General features: G+C 42.0%; 1 protein-coding gene across 6 annotated transcripts in view; it reads left to right on the forward strand.

Moving 5' to 3' along the window:
* The window catches only part of SLC44A5 (solute carrier family 44 member 5), a 765,772-nt gene that overhangs the window by 594,302 nt on the left and 153,289 nt on the right, over nucleotides 1–18,181 (forward strand). For all 6 annotated transcript variants that reach the window (XM_069232424.1, XM_069232422.1, XM_069232425.1 and 3 more), the window contains exons 10-11: nucleotides 3,411–3,523; nucleotides 6,416–6,547. In XM_069232424.1, the coding sequence (XP_069088525.1) occupies nucleotides 3,411–3,523; nucleotides 6,416–6,547 (245 nt within the window). The remainder of the gene's footprint in view (nucleotides 1–3,410; nucleotides 3,524–6,415; nucleotides 6,548–18,181) is intronic.

The raw sequence follows: 18,181 nt of genomic DNA on the forward strand, positions 1-18,181 counted from the left end.
TCACCCCCAGTCCTCCCTTGCTTCCCTCTAGCACCCACAATGTATTGCAGCCTGGTAGACCAACCATTTGTGTGACTCAAGGGGCCACTATTGAAGGCTGAAGGGCTTCATTAAAGGCTTGTGCCTGAGTCAAGGAATATTAAGTAACAGGATGATGTTCTGCAAGCTTGTAAACCAAGCATTTGTTCCTGGCTCAGGCATCGTTAGTAACAACTTAGAATACTGCAGACTATATAATTTCTGGCTCAGTGGACCTCTAGTAATGGCTAAATATACAGCACACTACTTCAGTAAAGATTTGGGTCTGACTCAAGGAACATTTAGTATACTGCAACCTGGTACAGCGATAAATTAAATCCAATGAAAGAGAACTCAGGCATCATCAACCTTTCTCTTTCCCTGGAGTGATGTCCTGTGGATACCTCATTGTCCTCATTGCTTCCCACCTCTCTCCCCAGAAGCAGGTAATGTAGCCTGTCCTCCTCATTCGTCCCTCATTTGTTCCAGCCCCTCCCACTTTCCCCAATCATGGGACCTCAAGTAATGACTTATAGTATTTCTGCCTGCCATAACAAGAATTTGCCTTTGCCTTGAGGGACCTCTAGTAACAATTTAAGGTAATACAGTTTGGTACAACAAGTACATGAGGGATCTTTAGTAATGTTTTAAGTAATGCAACCTTTTGAAGGTAACTGCGGATTGCAGAATATCAGGAACATTCAAATGTGGTCATAGCTAGACCATTAGCTTTGTTAATGCTTATTGTCATGTGCTTCCAACACTCAGGAATACAAGATGGTTCCTACTAGTTAATTATTCGAAATGTGCCTTCATAAATCTGCCTTCACCAGTGTCTAACGCTATTCACATTTTGAACTTTTGCAATCCAATGAGCTAAATTGTTTACTTCTTAAAGAAAAGTAGCTGCAGATAAACTCAGCCCGAAATGTTAGTGAGATGCTAATTAGTGGATACCTGATCCTGAGCTACAAGAAGCAGACAAAGGAAGGGGGTGGGTCCGTACACATACTTAGATCTACTATACACTATGGCCCTCATTCTGACCTTGGCGGGCGACTACCGCCGCCTGCCAGGTGTGAACCGCCAAGTGGCCGCCATGCGGCCACTTTACCGCGGCCCACATTCCGACATTCCCGCTGGGCCGGCGGGCGCTAACCAGCGGGAATGAGGCCGCGACACAGGAGCCGGCTCCGAATGGAGCCGGCGGTGTTGCGGCGGTGCGATGGGTGCAGTTGCACCCGTCGCGCTTTTCACTGTCTGCCCCAGGGGCCCCAGGACACCCCTTACCGCCAGCCTCTTCCTGGCGGTGTAAACCGCCAGAAACAGGCTGGCGGTAAGGGGGTCATAATCCCCAGGGCAGCGCTGCTTGCAGCGCTTCCCTGGCGGATTATCACCGCCGGGGAAAAATCGGCGGGACACCGCCGTCCACGGCGGTGCGACCGTCAGAATGGGAAATGAAGCACCGCCAGCCTGTTGGCGGTGCTTCTGTCATTCTTGCCCTGGCGGTCCAAGACCGCCAGGGTCAGAATGACCCCCTATATAACTTACAGCTATTTAAATATAATCCTTAATTGTATATCAGTCAGTCTTTCCTTCATTAAAACTGGATCATTTTAAAGCCCTCCCTTGGAATTTTGTGATCTTTGCAAAGGCCCCCTGTTATTGGCAGAGCAGCTGCTGCTTCCCACACTGCTGATGATACTAGAGACTTTAACACCTGCTTGGAGCCATTCCTCATACTACAGCAATGAAGCTGATGTTTACAGCAGTCGGTAACTCTGCAGGGACCCATCATCAAAGGCCACTGCCTGGATCTCGAACCAAGGGTGCCATGCTGCATTATGCAGTGGGAAGAAGACAACACAGAGCCACATTTATTAACATGGCCTGCTGCTACTAATATCTCTTGCACTGTCACACTGGTTTGCACGACCCACAGTACCAAGATGCAGAGGTGAGTGTGTGCTGTATAGCATAGGATTTATACTGGAAGCATACTATTCTAGTAAAAATGTCTATACCTAGATAAGCTCTGAAGCATCCTACACATTTCTGTGCTCAATGGCACACAAGTAATGTGTGAGTTGTTTGAAGAATTAAAGTATTTCCCCCTTTTAACAGCTGTTTCAAGGATGTGTTAATTTTTTACACAAAGATTGGTTTACCTATCTTAATTGAAATAGCTCTGTAGCAAAAACTGTGTTACATACCAGTAAAGTCCCCTTGACACAAAGTAATACAAAGCAGCACACATCACTATTTGCACTGAGAAACGTGCACATTTTCCAGACAAAATAACCTTTGAGTTGGAAACATTAATAATTTTGCAAGACTTTGCATGCTTTTGCACCACAATGTGTCTGCACAAATTTAAAATAAATTTGGGCCTTGTTCCCTCACCTTGGGTGGAGACAGTACTATCAGTGTGAATAAAAAACAGAAAACAAATTAGAGAATTATACAGATGTCTAAAATTCTCATTTTACTGTTTCTGCTGCCTCTCTCATTTCGATGTCACTAACATACCTCAATTATGCTTTTATAACTTGTTCCATCATTTGTGAAAATTCAAGCTATGAAATTTCGACACACTGCTGTGAAAAGCAAAGGTGGCACAAAAACGCAGAACAAATGGAAAGAAACCTTACTAATAGTTTGATTCCAAAATCACCATTTCAGATCACCCACAATCTTTGTGGAAAATGCTCAGGTGGCTCCATGTCAAACCAAAAAATTTAATTTTATTGTGCAGGTTCACAGAGCATTAAGGGGCATATTTACAATCGTTTGATGCAGGTAGCACCGCAAGCCTTCTTACAGCACTGCCCTGCGTCAAAAGAAAAGGGCAGGAATGTGCCGTATCTACAAGATACAGCGCATTCCTGTCCTTTTCTACTGCACTGGTGCACAATGTGCTGCCATGCGCCAATGCAGGAACCCTTGCACCATAGTGCAAGTGTGTCTGCATTGCAGGGACAATCACAAGAGACGTTTTCCTCTTTGCATGTGTGCTGCACATTTTCAGATGAGCACATTCTGAAAGAAAGCTCAGCATATGGTAAGGTGCATGCCCACCCACTATAAAGCTAAGGATGTTCTTGCTGTGTCAAACAACAAATGGTATGGTAAGATGTGTTTTATATTGGCATTGAAAATTACTATCTATCTATCTATCTATCTATCTATCTATCTATCTATCTATCTATCTATCTATCTATCTATCTATCTATCTATCTATCTATCTATCTATCCATCTATCTATCTATCTATCTATCCATCTATCTATTGGAAGGTTTTCAGCTAAATAATTTTCAGCTAGTCAGTTGGAGGTAGTTATCCTTATGAAGCACTAGTGCCCACAAAGTACTTACAGTTTTCCCTCTTTCCAGAGCTCTGTTCATCGCGATGATTGTCAGCCTGCTTTTCCTTGTGCTGTTGAGGTTCACGGCGGGAGTGCTATTCTGGGTCTTCATATTTGGCGTTATTGGCGTTGTGGGATATGGTAAGTACAAGCCATATAAAGTTAACCTTGAGGTGCTTCCACTGTTCTGTCTTTTTGTTTAACCCCCCACCCCCTTAGTAAAGTAGTAATCACCGTGAGGGTACGCTTACCTCTGCAATGAGGTGAGTCAGTACAGATTCCTTTTATTAGTTTTATTTTGATCCAGCATTTCTAAAATGCTTATTCCCAAGAGTTATTTTACTGTAATATTTCAATTAAAAGGCATATTAATGCAAAATGCCTTTTAAAAAAATTAACATTATCTTCTGTAAATACATTCAACTATCCTTAGAAGGGCAGCAGCACATATGATCTCTGCATGTACCTTGAATCGAAACATTGATTTACGTTTTCCAAACTTGAGCCTACTCATTCTTCTCTTAAAGAGACACAGATACTACAGAAAAGCACTAAAACGCTAACAGCTCTCAGTAAAGTCAAGCTTATATTGACACACGGTAAATTAATATATCAGTATTTATCCTTTGTGCAAATTTCAATTTTATTGCAGCGCTGGACAGTTGAAAGCAATGAAGCAGCAGGGGACCTATAATGACTGATATGTGCCTTCTGCTCCAGCATTCTTATGTTTGAATATGGTTTATTAGATGCATCGCAAATAAAGGGAGGGTGAAGTTCACATAGTTTGTTTTTGCATTAAGGGGCAGATTTATGGAAAGTGGCACTGCACCAAGTAGTTTACTTCTTAGGGGTGGGTGTAGTTTTGTTGTTTTAGGGCTCAGGGCGGGTGTCGGTGTTGGGGTAGTTTTGTTTTATGGGGCAGGGGTGGGGGGTGAGGGTAGTTTTTTTAGGGTTCAGGGTGGGTGGGGGGGTCGGTGTACTTTAGGTTATAGGGGCGGGGTGGATGGTTAGGGTAGTATTTTTTTTTACTAGGCATGCTTTTACAACAAAATTTGTTGTAAAGGCATGCACAGTCGTGGATCCGACCGCGTTGTTAAAGCATGTGTTATTCCAGCATGCGCGGTTCTATCATGCAACCCTTTGGGATAGAGGTCTGTACCTCAGAGGGGTCCGCTCCCCTCAAAGCGAAAAAGGGAATCTGCTCTTTAGCTAACTATACCACTCTTAAATCTCAATTCTTCCGAGGAGTGCCATCACAGCTGAAACTTTCCACTAAACAACTCTATCAATCGCCCGATGGGATCTGAACCTTGAAGCATCCTTTGGTTCACTCCCATTCTCAGAAATGCAGAGTGTTGTTCAACTGCTATCTCCACGTTGCTCCTCTTTGACCTTGGTAACATATTCTCTCAGGCCCCCTCATCTTTTCTGTACAATACAATCCTTATTAACCTCAGGCTCATACCACCGCACCTGCAGCTTAGAAAAACATGCAATAAAACAAACTTCCACACTGAAGAATAAACAAAGAAAAATTTGGGTAGCATTCACCTAAATGTACTTTAGTTTAAATTATTCTAAACACATTTCTTTTAGTGATTAAAGTGATTATGGAAATACAATTTTCTAAAATACTATGAACTGAACGTACTTGCAAACAATGAAAACATGTTGTTTACATGTTATATTATCATCCATGCACTTTACTCATATATGTTCCAGTGCACCACATTACGTGAAAAGCCATTTTCACACGTCTAGATAAGGAAATAACCTTTCTCTTATTTCACAATCTGTGTGATATAATGGCACAGCCAAGTTATGCTTTCATTCATCTGATGCATTTTGAGCTAATAGAAAGTGCAGAAAACTAAAATCACAATGAAAAAAGCAGCTCATGTTTTGTTGTTTGTATTGTTCCTGTGTATTTGCAGTATATTTTTACCATGAATGGCACATTGCGGAATTACGCATCATGGGGAGATAGCTAATTTGGGGATTTTCATGCAAGAAATGTAACTGGGCCTACACAACTGGGCCTGGGGTTACAAAAATGTGGAATGTCGTTATTGAGAGCATTCATAATAGTTTTGCCTTTACTTGCAGTAACATAAATTGCAAACTACAGCAGTTACTGGAGGTCTGTTTCTTTTAGTTGACCCCATACTGGATACTTTAATTGTTGGCCTATTCCTAGTAAATGGAGAACAAGATACTAAAAAGGATGTCAAATAGTGGTATTCAGTATGAGCAGCTGAAGTCCCTGGCTTGCCCTTTGATATCCATGGCACCACCCTTGCTACTCTTCATCTGAGGGGTCATGAATAGGGGAAAGTAATCAGGGAATTCTAAGTGTTTTTCATTTCTATAGTCTCCGCTCTTTTCCTTCACCAATGTTCTGAGCAGCAAATAAGCCTTCAAAGATCTAAGTGCAGGACAGTTCGTTTCACCAATGATGGCATCACGTGTCAACATTTGCTGGACGTCTCTTCTTCTAGCACTGGCATGTTGGTAAACTAGCATCCGTGATACTAATCAATGCATACATGGAAGTAGAGAAACCAAAAATGCCCTAATTTGCCTAGAACGTGTTGGAGTTACTGAGAATTTTAACATTACCGTCTATACATTTGGTCTTCTGCAATACCACGGTTCTGTGATATTTCCTACTGTATGAACCGATGACAATGTATTTTACATTAGAATTGCTTTGGTTTCCATTCTGTATCCGTCAGATCACAAAGCTGACTGGGGAAGGGGCTGGTCTTGCAGTTCAGTACTGTGCAGACAGTACTTCTCACATATGCGCATTCCTTGACTTCTGGAGGATTTATTGGCTCTGTTTCTTGTGTCTTTCTGGGGTAGTCCAGTAGATGGAAGACAGATGGTTAATTATCTTGGCTTAAAGCTGAATGCATAATAGATGTGGACCAGAGTTGTGCTCAATGAAATGTTTTAGGAGAGTTGTATAAAAATGAATTGCATTTAAGATAGTTTATGTACACTGAACATGTGCTTCTTTTCTTGCAGGCATCTGGCACTGTTACTGGGAGTATGACAGTCTGAGGGGGATTCCTGGAGCTGACCTCACTATCTATGATATTGGATTCCAGACTGATTTCAGAGTTTACCTGCAGCTGAGGCAAACATGGTTAGCGTTTAGTAAGTATGATATTAATGGAGTAGTGTAAGGAGGATCCATCTCAGTTTATCACAGAATATTCAATAGCAATTTCTCTCGTCTCTGACATCATGTGTAACTAAAATTACCTTTCTGTAGTTGGAGAAAGCCATGTATAAACCCCGAAATAATTGAGTTCTGATTCTACATTGTTGCCAGCCAGTCATCTGGGTAGGACATCAGAAGGAATATGTCTATTCTAGGTTTCAAGTAGCGGTGTCAAGAGGCATTCCATATGGCATTCATTCCAACATAGGTCCAACATACGTCAGGAGTGCCTGGTTCAAGCTACGTGTTTAAAATAACCACTACCTATGCAAATAGTTGCTTTTAGATTCAATATATGTAAATATATCCTCTGCATAGTTCCTGAAAACGTGGACTGGATTTGACTAGCCTTCTTAGATCTGGAATACTACAGACCTCACCATAAGGCTTACATACATCCTTTAAAACAGTCAACTGTACTTAGTGTGAGAATGTATGGTGTGGTACTTTTCAATATACATAAAATACTGCATTGTCTAATCTACATTAAACCTCAATCAGACGGTTTCCCCTTTTTGCTTTCTGGACCATTTTTTAGTCTGGTACACACAGTTCTGGATGTCTCACCAGCCTCGTTTTTTCCAAAAACATAATAAAAAATACATATGTATTTTTATTAAATACATGAGCTTTGATTCAGCGTTTTTCGTCCACTTGTTTCCTCATGAGTCATTCACATTTTGCTTCCCCCACCACACCAGCATTCGGTATTGTGCAATGTGTATTTTCACATGTGCACACACGCCTGAAAAATAGTCCACTTCAATGGGCTAATCTCTGCGTTCTTTTCTGCTTTCATTTAATACTTTTTTTAAATTACATTTTGTGATGTGCCATATTTTTCTTATTTTTGCAAAATGGGCTTTTAAGCTTTTAAGCTTTTAATATCCATTGCACATATCTGCAGACAAATAAACTGCCAATATTGATTGCATATGTTCGAAAAACAAATAAACAAAGAGCAGTTTAGTCAAGGCTAGACCTACAGGCTTTGTCAATGATTTCTGTATGCTGCAATGTGCTTTGTTTGCATGAAGGTACATTATCTCTGAGCTACATTGATAAATATGATTTTATTTTGTTATGAGGATTGGAAACAAATTTACCAATGTCAATTAGTAATTACATTTTAGGCTGAATAATGCATATCAGCACCTAGCAGGATGCATGAAAAAAGGAGTATAATATGGATTCTATGACCATGTGACAATTTCCGGGTAGATTTCAGGATGGCAGCTCAATCTGAAACGAGAGCGCACACATCCTTAAGCTAAGTGAGGTCTGCCTCTTCACTCCAGAACTCTTCAGGGCCCACTGCTGGTAAACTGAAACCTAAGTTTGTTCCATTGCCAGTTCCTAGGAGTGTCCCCTCTCTTAATTATCAGTTGCTGGATGATGGCTTTGGAGATTACAAAGACAATCAAAAGGTGAATGCTTGAAAATAGTCTAAATCGTCAACACCCATTTTTTCGTCCACTGTGCCGCACTAGATAGAGATCTGTAACCCTCTTTCTTCCAGCAATAGGTTATTATTATCCACTCTCATTGGCCTATTTTGTAAGACATTACATAAATTAAATAAATGTAAGACAGTGTGTAAAAAAGACATCTATTTGAGAATTTCCCTGTAATTCACATGCTAGTATGGGCACCCTGGAATTCAGAGATGTGCAAATAACCACTGCTTCTCAACACCTTATCTTGTGCCCATTTTGGAAATACAAAGGTTTTCTTGATACATATTTTTCACTCTTTATATTTCAGCAAATGAAATGCTGTATACCCGGAATAGAATGAAAACCCATTGCTAGGTGCAGCTCATTCATTGGCTCTGGGTACCTAGGGTTCTTGATGAACCCACAAGCCCTATATATCCCCGCCACCAGAAGTGTCCAGCAGACGTAGCAGTATATTGCTTTTAAAAATCTGATATCGCAGGAAAAAGTTACAGAGTAAAACATGGGGTAAAATGGGTGTTTTTTCACCTCAATTTCAATATTTCTTTGAATTCAGCTGTTATTTATTGTCTGTAGGAAAACCATGTAGGCTCTACACAAATGACCCTTTGCTGAAATCAGGATTTTGTCTACGTTTCAGAAATGTTTAGCTTACCGGGATGCACACCCATTTCTGTCACTAACTGGAAGGAGGCTGAAAGCACAAAAAATAGTAAAAATGGGGTATGTCCCAGTAAAATGCCAAAATTGGGCTGCAAAATGTGGTTTTCGGATTCAAGTCTGCCTGTTGCTGAAAGCTGGGAATATGGTGCTTTTAGCACCGCAAACCCTTTGTTGATGCAATTGTCAGGGAAAAAACCGCAAGCCTTCTTCAGCAACCCTTTTTTCCCATTTTTTGGAAAAATACAAAACTTTCGCTGTATTTTGGCTAATGTCTTGTTCTCCTCCAGGGGAACCCACAAACACTGGGTACCTTTAGAATCCCTAGGATGTTGGAAAAAAAGGACACCAAATTGGCTTGGATAGCTTATGTGGACAAAAAGTTATAAAGGCCTAAGTGCGAACTACCCCAACTAGCCACAAAAGGACTCAGCACTGGAGGTGGGTGGGGAGGGGAAGATCAGCAGCTAAGGGGTTAAACTGGAGCTCCAGTATGATATGTATAATGAACTAATTTTACCCTGTCACGAACCCCCTCCATTTTTATGTAACTCATAATTTTGATTGCACACAAGATCATTACCATATGTTTGATAATGGTACCTATGGCAACCTACCTAGACTTGTTTCAAACTGGAAGTGGAATTTGGGGAACTTTCAAATATGGTAATTTCCTATCACATAAACATCATTGGATGCAACAAAACTGGCTTTGTTTGAAATTTGTGAACAACAAATTCCTGCTCATTGGCCCTGTGCAACCCCCTCCCCCTTAGAGAAGTAGAGAGTTACTACCTAGCCAGAGTCAATTGTTCCACCACAACTATTTACAGAAAATGTGATGTTAAAATACAAGATCATCTTTATTTCCCAAGTAAATACAGTTTCCACATTAACAGTTTACCACCTAACTGTACTAAAAGTGGTCCTATATCTTCTGCCATTCTAAAAAAATCACACTCCTCTTTGTAGAAATAACATTTTGACTGGATTAGTGGATACATCTGCATAGATTCCCTAAATTCATTATTAAATTCCAAATATTACAGAGAAACAGCATCCAGCTCTTATTTGGATGGATACACAATGACCATATCATACCAATGCTTAAGTTGCTCCAGTGATTTCCCCAAAAAGAAACATTTCAATGTAGGACTCTCTTCTTTATCCACAATAGGTGCATGGGGTGATTCCTTGATACATTGACTGGGCTATACGAGCAATCAGAAACCTTTACAGTGGAAAATGGCCCTGGAACGGACCACTCTAATGCTGATGGTCTTCTATTGTTCTTCCAACTTAGTGATGAGAATGCCCATGAGGGTGGGTAGTTCTCCCTACATTCAGTGTGGGGGAGCATGCATTAGGCCTAGCACCCTTGAGTGGTAGTCCTCCAGGCCTTTTGCTTTCACCCTGCCAGTTTTGCTTAGGACTCTGTCCACTTTACCACTGCTAACCTGTGTTAAAATACCTGTGTTTTCTCCCTTAAACATGGTACAATTGGCCTACACCATATTGGCATGTTTACTTTACTTGTAAGTCACTAGTATCCCATTTACCCATGCTACTAGAGGGTCTGCGGCACTCATTGTGCCACCCACCAAAGTAACCTTTTCAAAACATGTCTCAGGCTTGCCACTGCAAAAGTAAAAACAACATATTAATATGAATACATTTCAGTGTGAGAGCCAAAGCATTGTGGCATACGAAGGTTAAATACATCAAGAGAACACATGAGAAAAACTGTGTTACTAAATAAAGACACATAAAAACACAACAATAACCCAGCATGGAAGCAGAAGATACACCCTAGCTCCTAGATGTTAAAAATATAAAGCTGGGTGTATACTGATCATAACTTTAGTTTGAGAAAGCAAAATTTGTCACTGGTGAGGATGCATAAAATCAGTTGACGCCAATAAAGAAATAATCACAGTTATTTTAAGGGCAATTTACAGCCATAGTTCCAATAACCAAAATACACACCAGAAACATAGCAACAGCACACCTGTAGATAAGTTTGGGATCTGATCAAAGGACTCTAAGTGCAGTCCAACTGCTACAGGTCCCCATTAATCTACATATTGGTTTGATCCATTTCTTGCAGGCAACAATATAGCCCAAACTTACAAAGAAACATGACCACTCAATTTTGTGAAGTTATTGCAGACCGGACATAAAAGATCACTGTTTGGAACCCATTTGATAGTAAATATTTTCGGGGAAGAATACCTACTCTGAATTGTAAGTATAGTTTGCAATCCAAGGGAACAGTGATAGCATTCCACTAAGGCTCAAAGTTGCTACTACATTGAAAATCCAAAAACGCTCCTGTTAAGGATGAAGGGGCAGCCAAATGTGCTTCCAGTTGTCTGACCCAAAGTCAATATGTCGTTTTTAGTGCCAGCTCTGTCAGACTTATTGCAGATGATGCATTATCCCATAAAGACTGCAGGCCAATAGATATTAAATACTTTTTAAGTTGATATAGCAAGGTAATTTTACTTGATGTATCGACCTCCATCACATCTTTTAAGGCCAGTCTCTGCTGAGCCAATTTGGGTTAAGACCATAACCTTCTCCAGAACAGCAAGTGACAAAGTCTGGCTTTATCAACTAATGCATTTCTGCCCAGATCAAGCAGTAATGGAACCAATAGAGTGCTACTAGGAGGTGAGCTAAACCTCTCAAGAATTTATTTTCAGAATTTGTGAGAGAAGATAGATTAGCAAAACCCCACAACAGAACCATACAACACAGAGTTTTTCCGCTTTAGCAATGTAAATGTGTAAAGCTGGGGAGATCGATGAAGGCAGCATATATTCTGGCTCCACCGATCTCCACCGTCTTCCAATATAGGAGCAAAAATTGAAAAACCTGATCCGTAGTACTTATTTTCCTACAGACCCCAGTTTGACAGGGGGACAAAACATCATTATCATTAAACCACTAATGGATCCTACACAGAAGAAGACGTGCAACAGTTTTCTGTACACAATCAATTAAACCAAGTGACCTACAATTACATGGCAACAATTTGTCTCCTTTCTTGCATATTTGGATAACTTCACCTCCTTTCCAATTGGGGCTCATCTAAAATGGCATTTGCCAAAAGGAGAATATACCTAGACCTGTTATCCCTATCATAAATAAATACATCAGCTGGTATGTCCTAAGGCCCTCCTTCTGGTTATAGCATCCATAGCAAGTGTAACGCCTGCTGGACCAAAGGAAAGCCCCAAAGCAGAGAAGGAGTTGCCAGTACAGAGGACTTCCACTGCATCATCAACTGGAATGTTAAGATGGCTAGGGCAACAGGGCTAAGAAATGTTCAATTATGGCACCAGAAATCTGTTTAATTTTTTGCGGTCATTAGATCTACCTGTGGTTTCCATGCAAGGGTCAAGGATAAGGTTACATCCAAATTTCAAGGATGCCATTAAATTACTTTTGCTTCTTAAGGACTATAAACTTGGTCTTTGCGGAATTGATCTCAAGTCCATGGGCTATGCAAAATCCTTGAAACCGGAAGAAGGCTCACTGAAGCCCGGTGGTTGTCTTAGAGAACAATAAAGTATTGTCAACAAACAACAAAATGGGTATTTTTGTACCATCAAGGGTAGAAGCATCAGTAGGGAAGCCAAATAGGAAGAAACAAATGCAATTAATAAAGAAAGAAAACAGGGTAGGAACCAAAGAAGCTACCTTGACGTTCCCCCTTAAGAATGGGAAAAATTCAGTCGGTCCATCCTGATTATCCCACTGAACCTGAGCATAATTCACCTCATGCAATCAAATGAACACTCTCTGGAGATCCAAAGGCATACCCACAACAGAAACAACCTGCCACAGTTTCTTCTGGGGAACCAGATCAAAGGCTGATTTGAGATCGACAAAGGCATTATATATAGACTGCCTCCACCGATCTCCACCGTCTTCCAATACAGGAGCAAAAATCAAAAAACCTGGTCCGTAGTACTTGATAGGGGGACAAAACATCATTATCATTAATCTATTCATGGATCTTACAAAGAAAAAGATGTGCAACAGTTTTTTGTAGTCAGTCAATTAAACTTAGTGACCTATATTAAATGGCAATGATGTGTCTCCTTTCTTTCATATTGGGATAACTTCAGTTCCGTTCCAGAATTCTGGTATTGGGGCTCATCTAAAATAGCATTTGCCAAAAGGAGAATATACCTAAACCCATTATCCCTATCATATATAAACACATCAGCTTGTATACCATCAGGTCCTGGGGCACTACCTCTGTTTATATCATCCATAGCAAGTATAACATCTGCTGGACCAAAGGAAAGCTCTGAAGCAGAGAATGAGTTGTCAGTACAGAGGGCTTCCACTGCATCATCAACTGGAATGTTAAGGTGGTTATGGGGATATAGGGCTAAGAAACACTCAACCCAAACAGAGGGAGCTATGTGTTTATGAGGGATGGGTGTACGGCCCTTCCTATCCCACTTAGCAAGGGACCAAAATTTGGTAGAATCTTTCGAGGAACAAGCTGAACTCAGTTCCCGCCACTTTCCTTCATCCCATTCCCTTTTCGCACTGAACTGTAGGACTTCCTTGGTAAATAAATCCAGAGGATGTCTTAAGATTACAATGTATCTCCCAACTGCAGATGAAGAGAATGGCATTCCACATTTAACAAAGTTTTAACTCTACTATATTTTTTACACAATTTAGTAGTAGTAACTGTAAAGTAACATAAGTTTTTCTCAGAGATGTTATCATGGATATCGGTAATAACCTGTATACTCTTTGCACCAGAAATACCTGTGTTGATCTCAGCTAAGCATGGTTGTAAATCAAAACCAATTGCAGTCAGGAGATCAGACTTCTCTATGAGTTGAGACCATTTAACACAACGTGTGTCATTAGTAGAATGGATATTGCTGGTGCTAACAACAGTTTGATATTTATTGTCCAACTTGGAGCAGAGGGATGCCATTGTAAGACACAATTGGTTCTGATCACTTTCCACCCTGGTCTTAACAGTAATGCCCTTAAGGAAAGGCCCAAGATAGAGATCAATTAAAATATAATCTATACAACTAGTGTGGGACAAGTTATCAAAAGTGCAAGCCCCCCTTCTGTCCAATTTGGATCTGACATTTGTAGCTCTCACCCCATATTCTAATGAGAATGAACTGAGGGGCAGCCTTTGTCCATTTGTGTACTGGGTGTAGATCCCCCAAGTCTCATCCTTTTCCACTTCTAGACTAGCATCATCATTTTCTAGAGGCTCAAATGTGGTGTTAAAATCCTATAACATTGAAACAGTTCGAACACCTATAATATTGGGACAATTAATGTGAAGTTGTTTAATTTTGGAATCCAAATTTAATCAGATCCATATCGTAAGGCCTGCGGCTGGCCTGCCGGCACAGCCACGTCTAGCAGAAATCTAAAATTTCAAATAGCTGGGATTAAAAACTGGTTCCAGAGGCCAATATTCCTGCAACAGACAGATGTCAAACCGCTCGATAAAATCATTCCAATCCGGATAAAAGGTTTTTGATTTTATACTGTCCAAGTTCCAAGAAGTTATTGAAAATGTGCATGTGTCCTGGATGCGAGTAGATGACAGACAAAGTGCCTCTGTGGCTCTGGCAACACACTTCAGCGAGGTACTAACAGGGGAGGTGGAGCCTAACAATGAAACATCTTAAGTTTGACCACTACAACCAGCCGGGATGAGATCATCAGATGGCAAGGTGAGATAGTTAGGGAAACTAGCAGCCATACACTGGTCATTTTTAACCCTAAGTGAAAGCTCATCTAATGAAAGTGGGTCTACGATAGGCACTAGTTGTCAATCTACTGCCCTAATGGGTGATTCTACTACAGGCTGGGGAGGAGCTATGTGCCTTTCTTTAATGAGAGTTAGGTCCGACCTCCTATATTTAAAACAAATGTTTGCATCATACAGAGTAGATGTCTGTAAGAGGCTGGCCTGGCTTATAGTGGGTACCTGATGGTACCTACACCTTGTGCCAGGTCCACTTATCCCTTATTAGTAGATTAGTAGTGTTCTAGCATCTTAGGCTGATAGAGGTAGCTATAGCAGAGCAGCTTAGGCTGCACTAGGAGACATGCAAAGTTCCTACTATACCAAATATCATACAGCACTATATCATAAGAATCACAATACTCAGTTACTAAAAATAAAGGTACTTTATTTTAGTGACAATGTGCCAAAAATATCTGAGGATATACTCCCTTAGGAGGTAAGTAAAATGCACAAAATATACACACAAACTAAAATCAGGTAAGTAAATAGTTAGAAAAGTAGTGCAAACACTGTAGAATACAATAGGATGCAATAGGCTTAGGGCAACACAAACTATATACTAAGAAAGTTGAATGCAAACCACTTAGGGACCCCAAGCCTAGTGTAGGGTGTGGAGGGTTGCCGTGAGTGTAAGAAAACACTAAGGGTGTCCAAGATACCCCACCCCAAGACCCTGAAAAGTAGGAGTAGAGTTACCCTACTTCTACAGAAACACACTAAAGACGTGATAGGAGATTCTGCAGAGACCACAACTGACTGCAAAGCACTGAAGACGGTTTCATGTACCTGAGGACCTGCAAGGGAAGAGGACCAAGTCCAAGAGTCATGAAAGTGTCCAGGGGGGGCAGGAGCCCACTAAACCCTGGATGAAGGTGCAAAATGGCTGGAAGAAGCTGAAGATTCTGCAACAACGGAAGATGCCAGGAACTTCTTCTTTGCACAGAAGATGTCCCACGGCATTCTGGAGGATGCAGAGTTGTTTCCATGCAGAAATATCACAAACAAGCCTTGCAGTTAAAGAAAATGGGTGCTGCCCGGGCCCAGGAAGGACCTTGAGGTTGCTCCTTGGAGGAGGAGACAGAGGGGGTACTCAGCAGCACAGAGAGCCCAGGCAGAAGCAGGCAGCACCCACAGAAGCACATGAACAGGGTTTCAAGAGAACTGAGCATGGCGGTCATCTCAACACTACAAAGGAGGGTCCCATGAAGCTGGTGGTCAACTCAGCCAGTTGAGCAATACAAGATGGAGTGCTGGGGACCTGGGCTGTGCTGTGCATGAAGGATTCCTTGCAAAAGTGCACAGAAGCCCTAGCAGCTGCAGTTCACGCAGTACAAAGGATTACTGTCTGGTGTGGTGAGGCAAGGACTTACCTCCACCAAATCTGGACAGATGGACCACTGGACTGTCAGGGTCACTTGGATCCAGCTCCTGTGTTCCAGGGACCACGCTCGTCAAGATGTGAGGGGATCCAGAGGACCAGTGAAGCAGAAGTTTGGTGCCTGCTTTAGCAGGGGGAAGATTCCGTCGACCCACAGGAGATTTCTTCTTGGCTTCCAGTGCAGGGTGAAGGCAGACAGCCCTCAGAGCATGCACCACCAGGAAACAGTTGAGAAAGTTGGCAGGATTAGGCGCTACAATGTTGCTGGTAGTCTTCTTGCTACTTTGTTGCGGTTTTGCAGGCGTCCTGGAGCAGTCAGCAGTCGATCCTTGGCAGAAGAGGGAGATGCAGAGGAACTCTGGTGAGCTCTTGCATTCATTATCTGACGGGAAACCCACAGGAGAGACACTAAATAGCCCTCAGAGGAGGATTGGCCACCTAGCCAGGTAAGCACCTACCAGGAGGGGTCTCTGACGTCACCTGCGGGCACTGGCCACTCAGAGGCCTCCATTGTGCCCTCACACGTCTGCATTCAAGATGGCAGAGGTCTGGGACACACTGGAGGAGCTCTGGGTACCACCCCTGGGGTGGTGATGGACAGGGGAGTGGTCACTCCCCTTTCCTTTGTCCAGTTTCGTGCCAGAGCAGGGCCTGGGGGATCCCTGAACCTGCCCAGACCCCAGGAGGGCAGAAGCCTGTCTGTGGGTTGGCAGCAGCGGTAGCTGCAGTGAAAACCCCAGAGAGCTAGTTTGGCAGTACCCGGGGTCCATGCTGGAGCACCGGGGATGCATGGGATCGGCACCCCATACCAGATTTGGCATGGGGGGACAATTCCATGATCTTAGACATGTTACATGGCCATATTCGGTGTTACCATTGTGAAGCTACATATAGGTATTGACCTATATGTATTGCACGCGTGTAATGGTGTCCCCGCACTCACAAAGTCCGGGGAAATTGCCCTGAGCTATGTGGGGGTACCTTGGCTAGTGCCAGGGTACCCTCACACTTACTAACTTTGCACCTAACACATAAGTGAGGGTTAGACATATAGGTGACTTATAAGTTACTTAAGTGCAGTGTAAAATGCCTGTGAAATGACGTGGACGTTATTTCACTCTGGCTGCAGTGGCAGTCCTGTGTAAGAATGGTTAGAGCTCCCTATGGGTGGCAAAAGAAATGCCACCCATAGGGTGCAGCCCATAGGGATCTCCTGGAACCCCAATACCCTGAGTACCTAGGTACCATATACTTGGGAATTATAAGGGTGTTCCAGTGTGCCAATCGGAATTGTTAAAAATGGTCACTAGCCTGCAGTGACAATTTTAAAGACAGAGAGAGCATAAGCACTGAGGTTCTGGTTAGCAGAGCCTCCGTGACACAGTTAGGCACCACACAGGGAACACATTCAGGCCACAATCTATGAGTACTAGGGTCCTGGCTAGCGGGATCCCAGTGAAACAAACTGACACACAAGTAAAAATGGGGGTAACATGCCAGGCAAGATGGTACTTTCCTGCAATGTCTGCACATGTAATGCCACTAAATTATCTACTAACTCTCTGGTAGGATGGATCAGCTCAATGGTGTCATAGATAGAGCCAGTTTGTGCGTTCCTAAAGGATCCCAAAATATCCTCTTTAAGGGTGTGACAGCCTCTCAACCTTACAAATCCAATGTACTGATTTATTTATTAGTGAGTTATCCTTTTTTTGTGTTGAGTTTACTGAAGTTTGGGGACATGAATAAAACAAATGAGCATCTAGAGTGTGTGGCAGAAGACCAAGCTTTGGAATAGTGTTAGTAATAAAGGGTACTGGAATAGTCCTATTATGATCAGACTTCTCCCTATACTCAGGATGTGTGGGGCATATGGAATGTGGATAGTATTGTTTTAAGTCCCCTCACCTCATTTCTGAGTTCTTCAATCTGTAGCGCTAAGTGGTCTAGATCCCTCGCAGCAGTGGGTTCAGGCCCTTCATGTGATAGAATTTGTGAGTCTGTATTGGTCTTTTCAGTGAGTGGGAAGAAGCAATTACTACACAGAATTGTGTATGCGTGTGTGGTAAGCTTTACTTATTCGAAACATTAATTCTGTTAGTTAAATCTAGGGCAGTCAAGTCTTGAACTAAAAGTGGCTCATTGGTTTGTGTTTTCCTAGGGTAACAGTTAAAAACAATTTTTATATTCTGAGCATCATGCTTACACTTGGATCTATTCTTGAGGTTCCTTTCCTAGCTCTGGAAGTTTTTTGCAT

The sequence above is a fragment of the Pleurodeles waltl genome, chromosome 4_2 (assembly GCF_031143425.1).
Source record: "Pleurodeles waltl isolate 20211129_DDA chromosome 4_2, aPleWal1.hap1.20221129, whole genome shotgun sequence".
NCBI lineage: Eukaryota > Metazoa > Chordata > Amphibia > Caudata > Salamandridae > Pleurodeles > Pleurodeles waltl.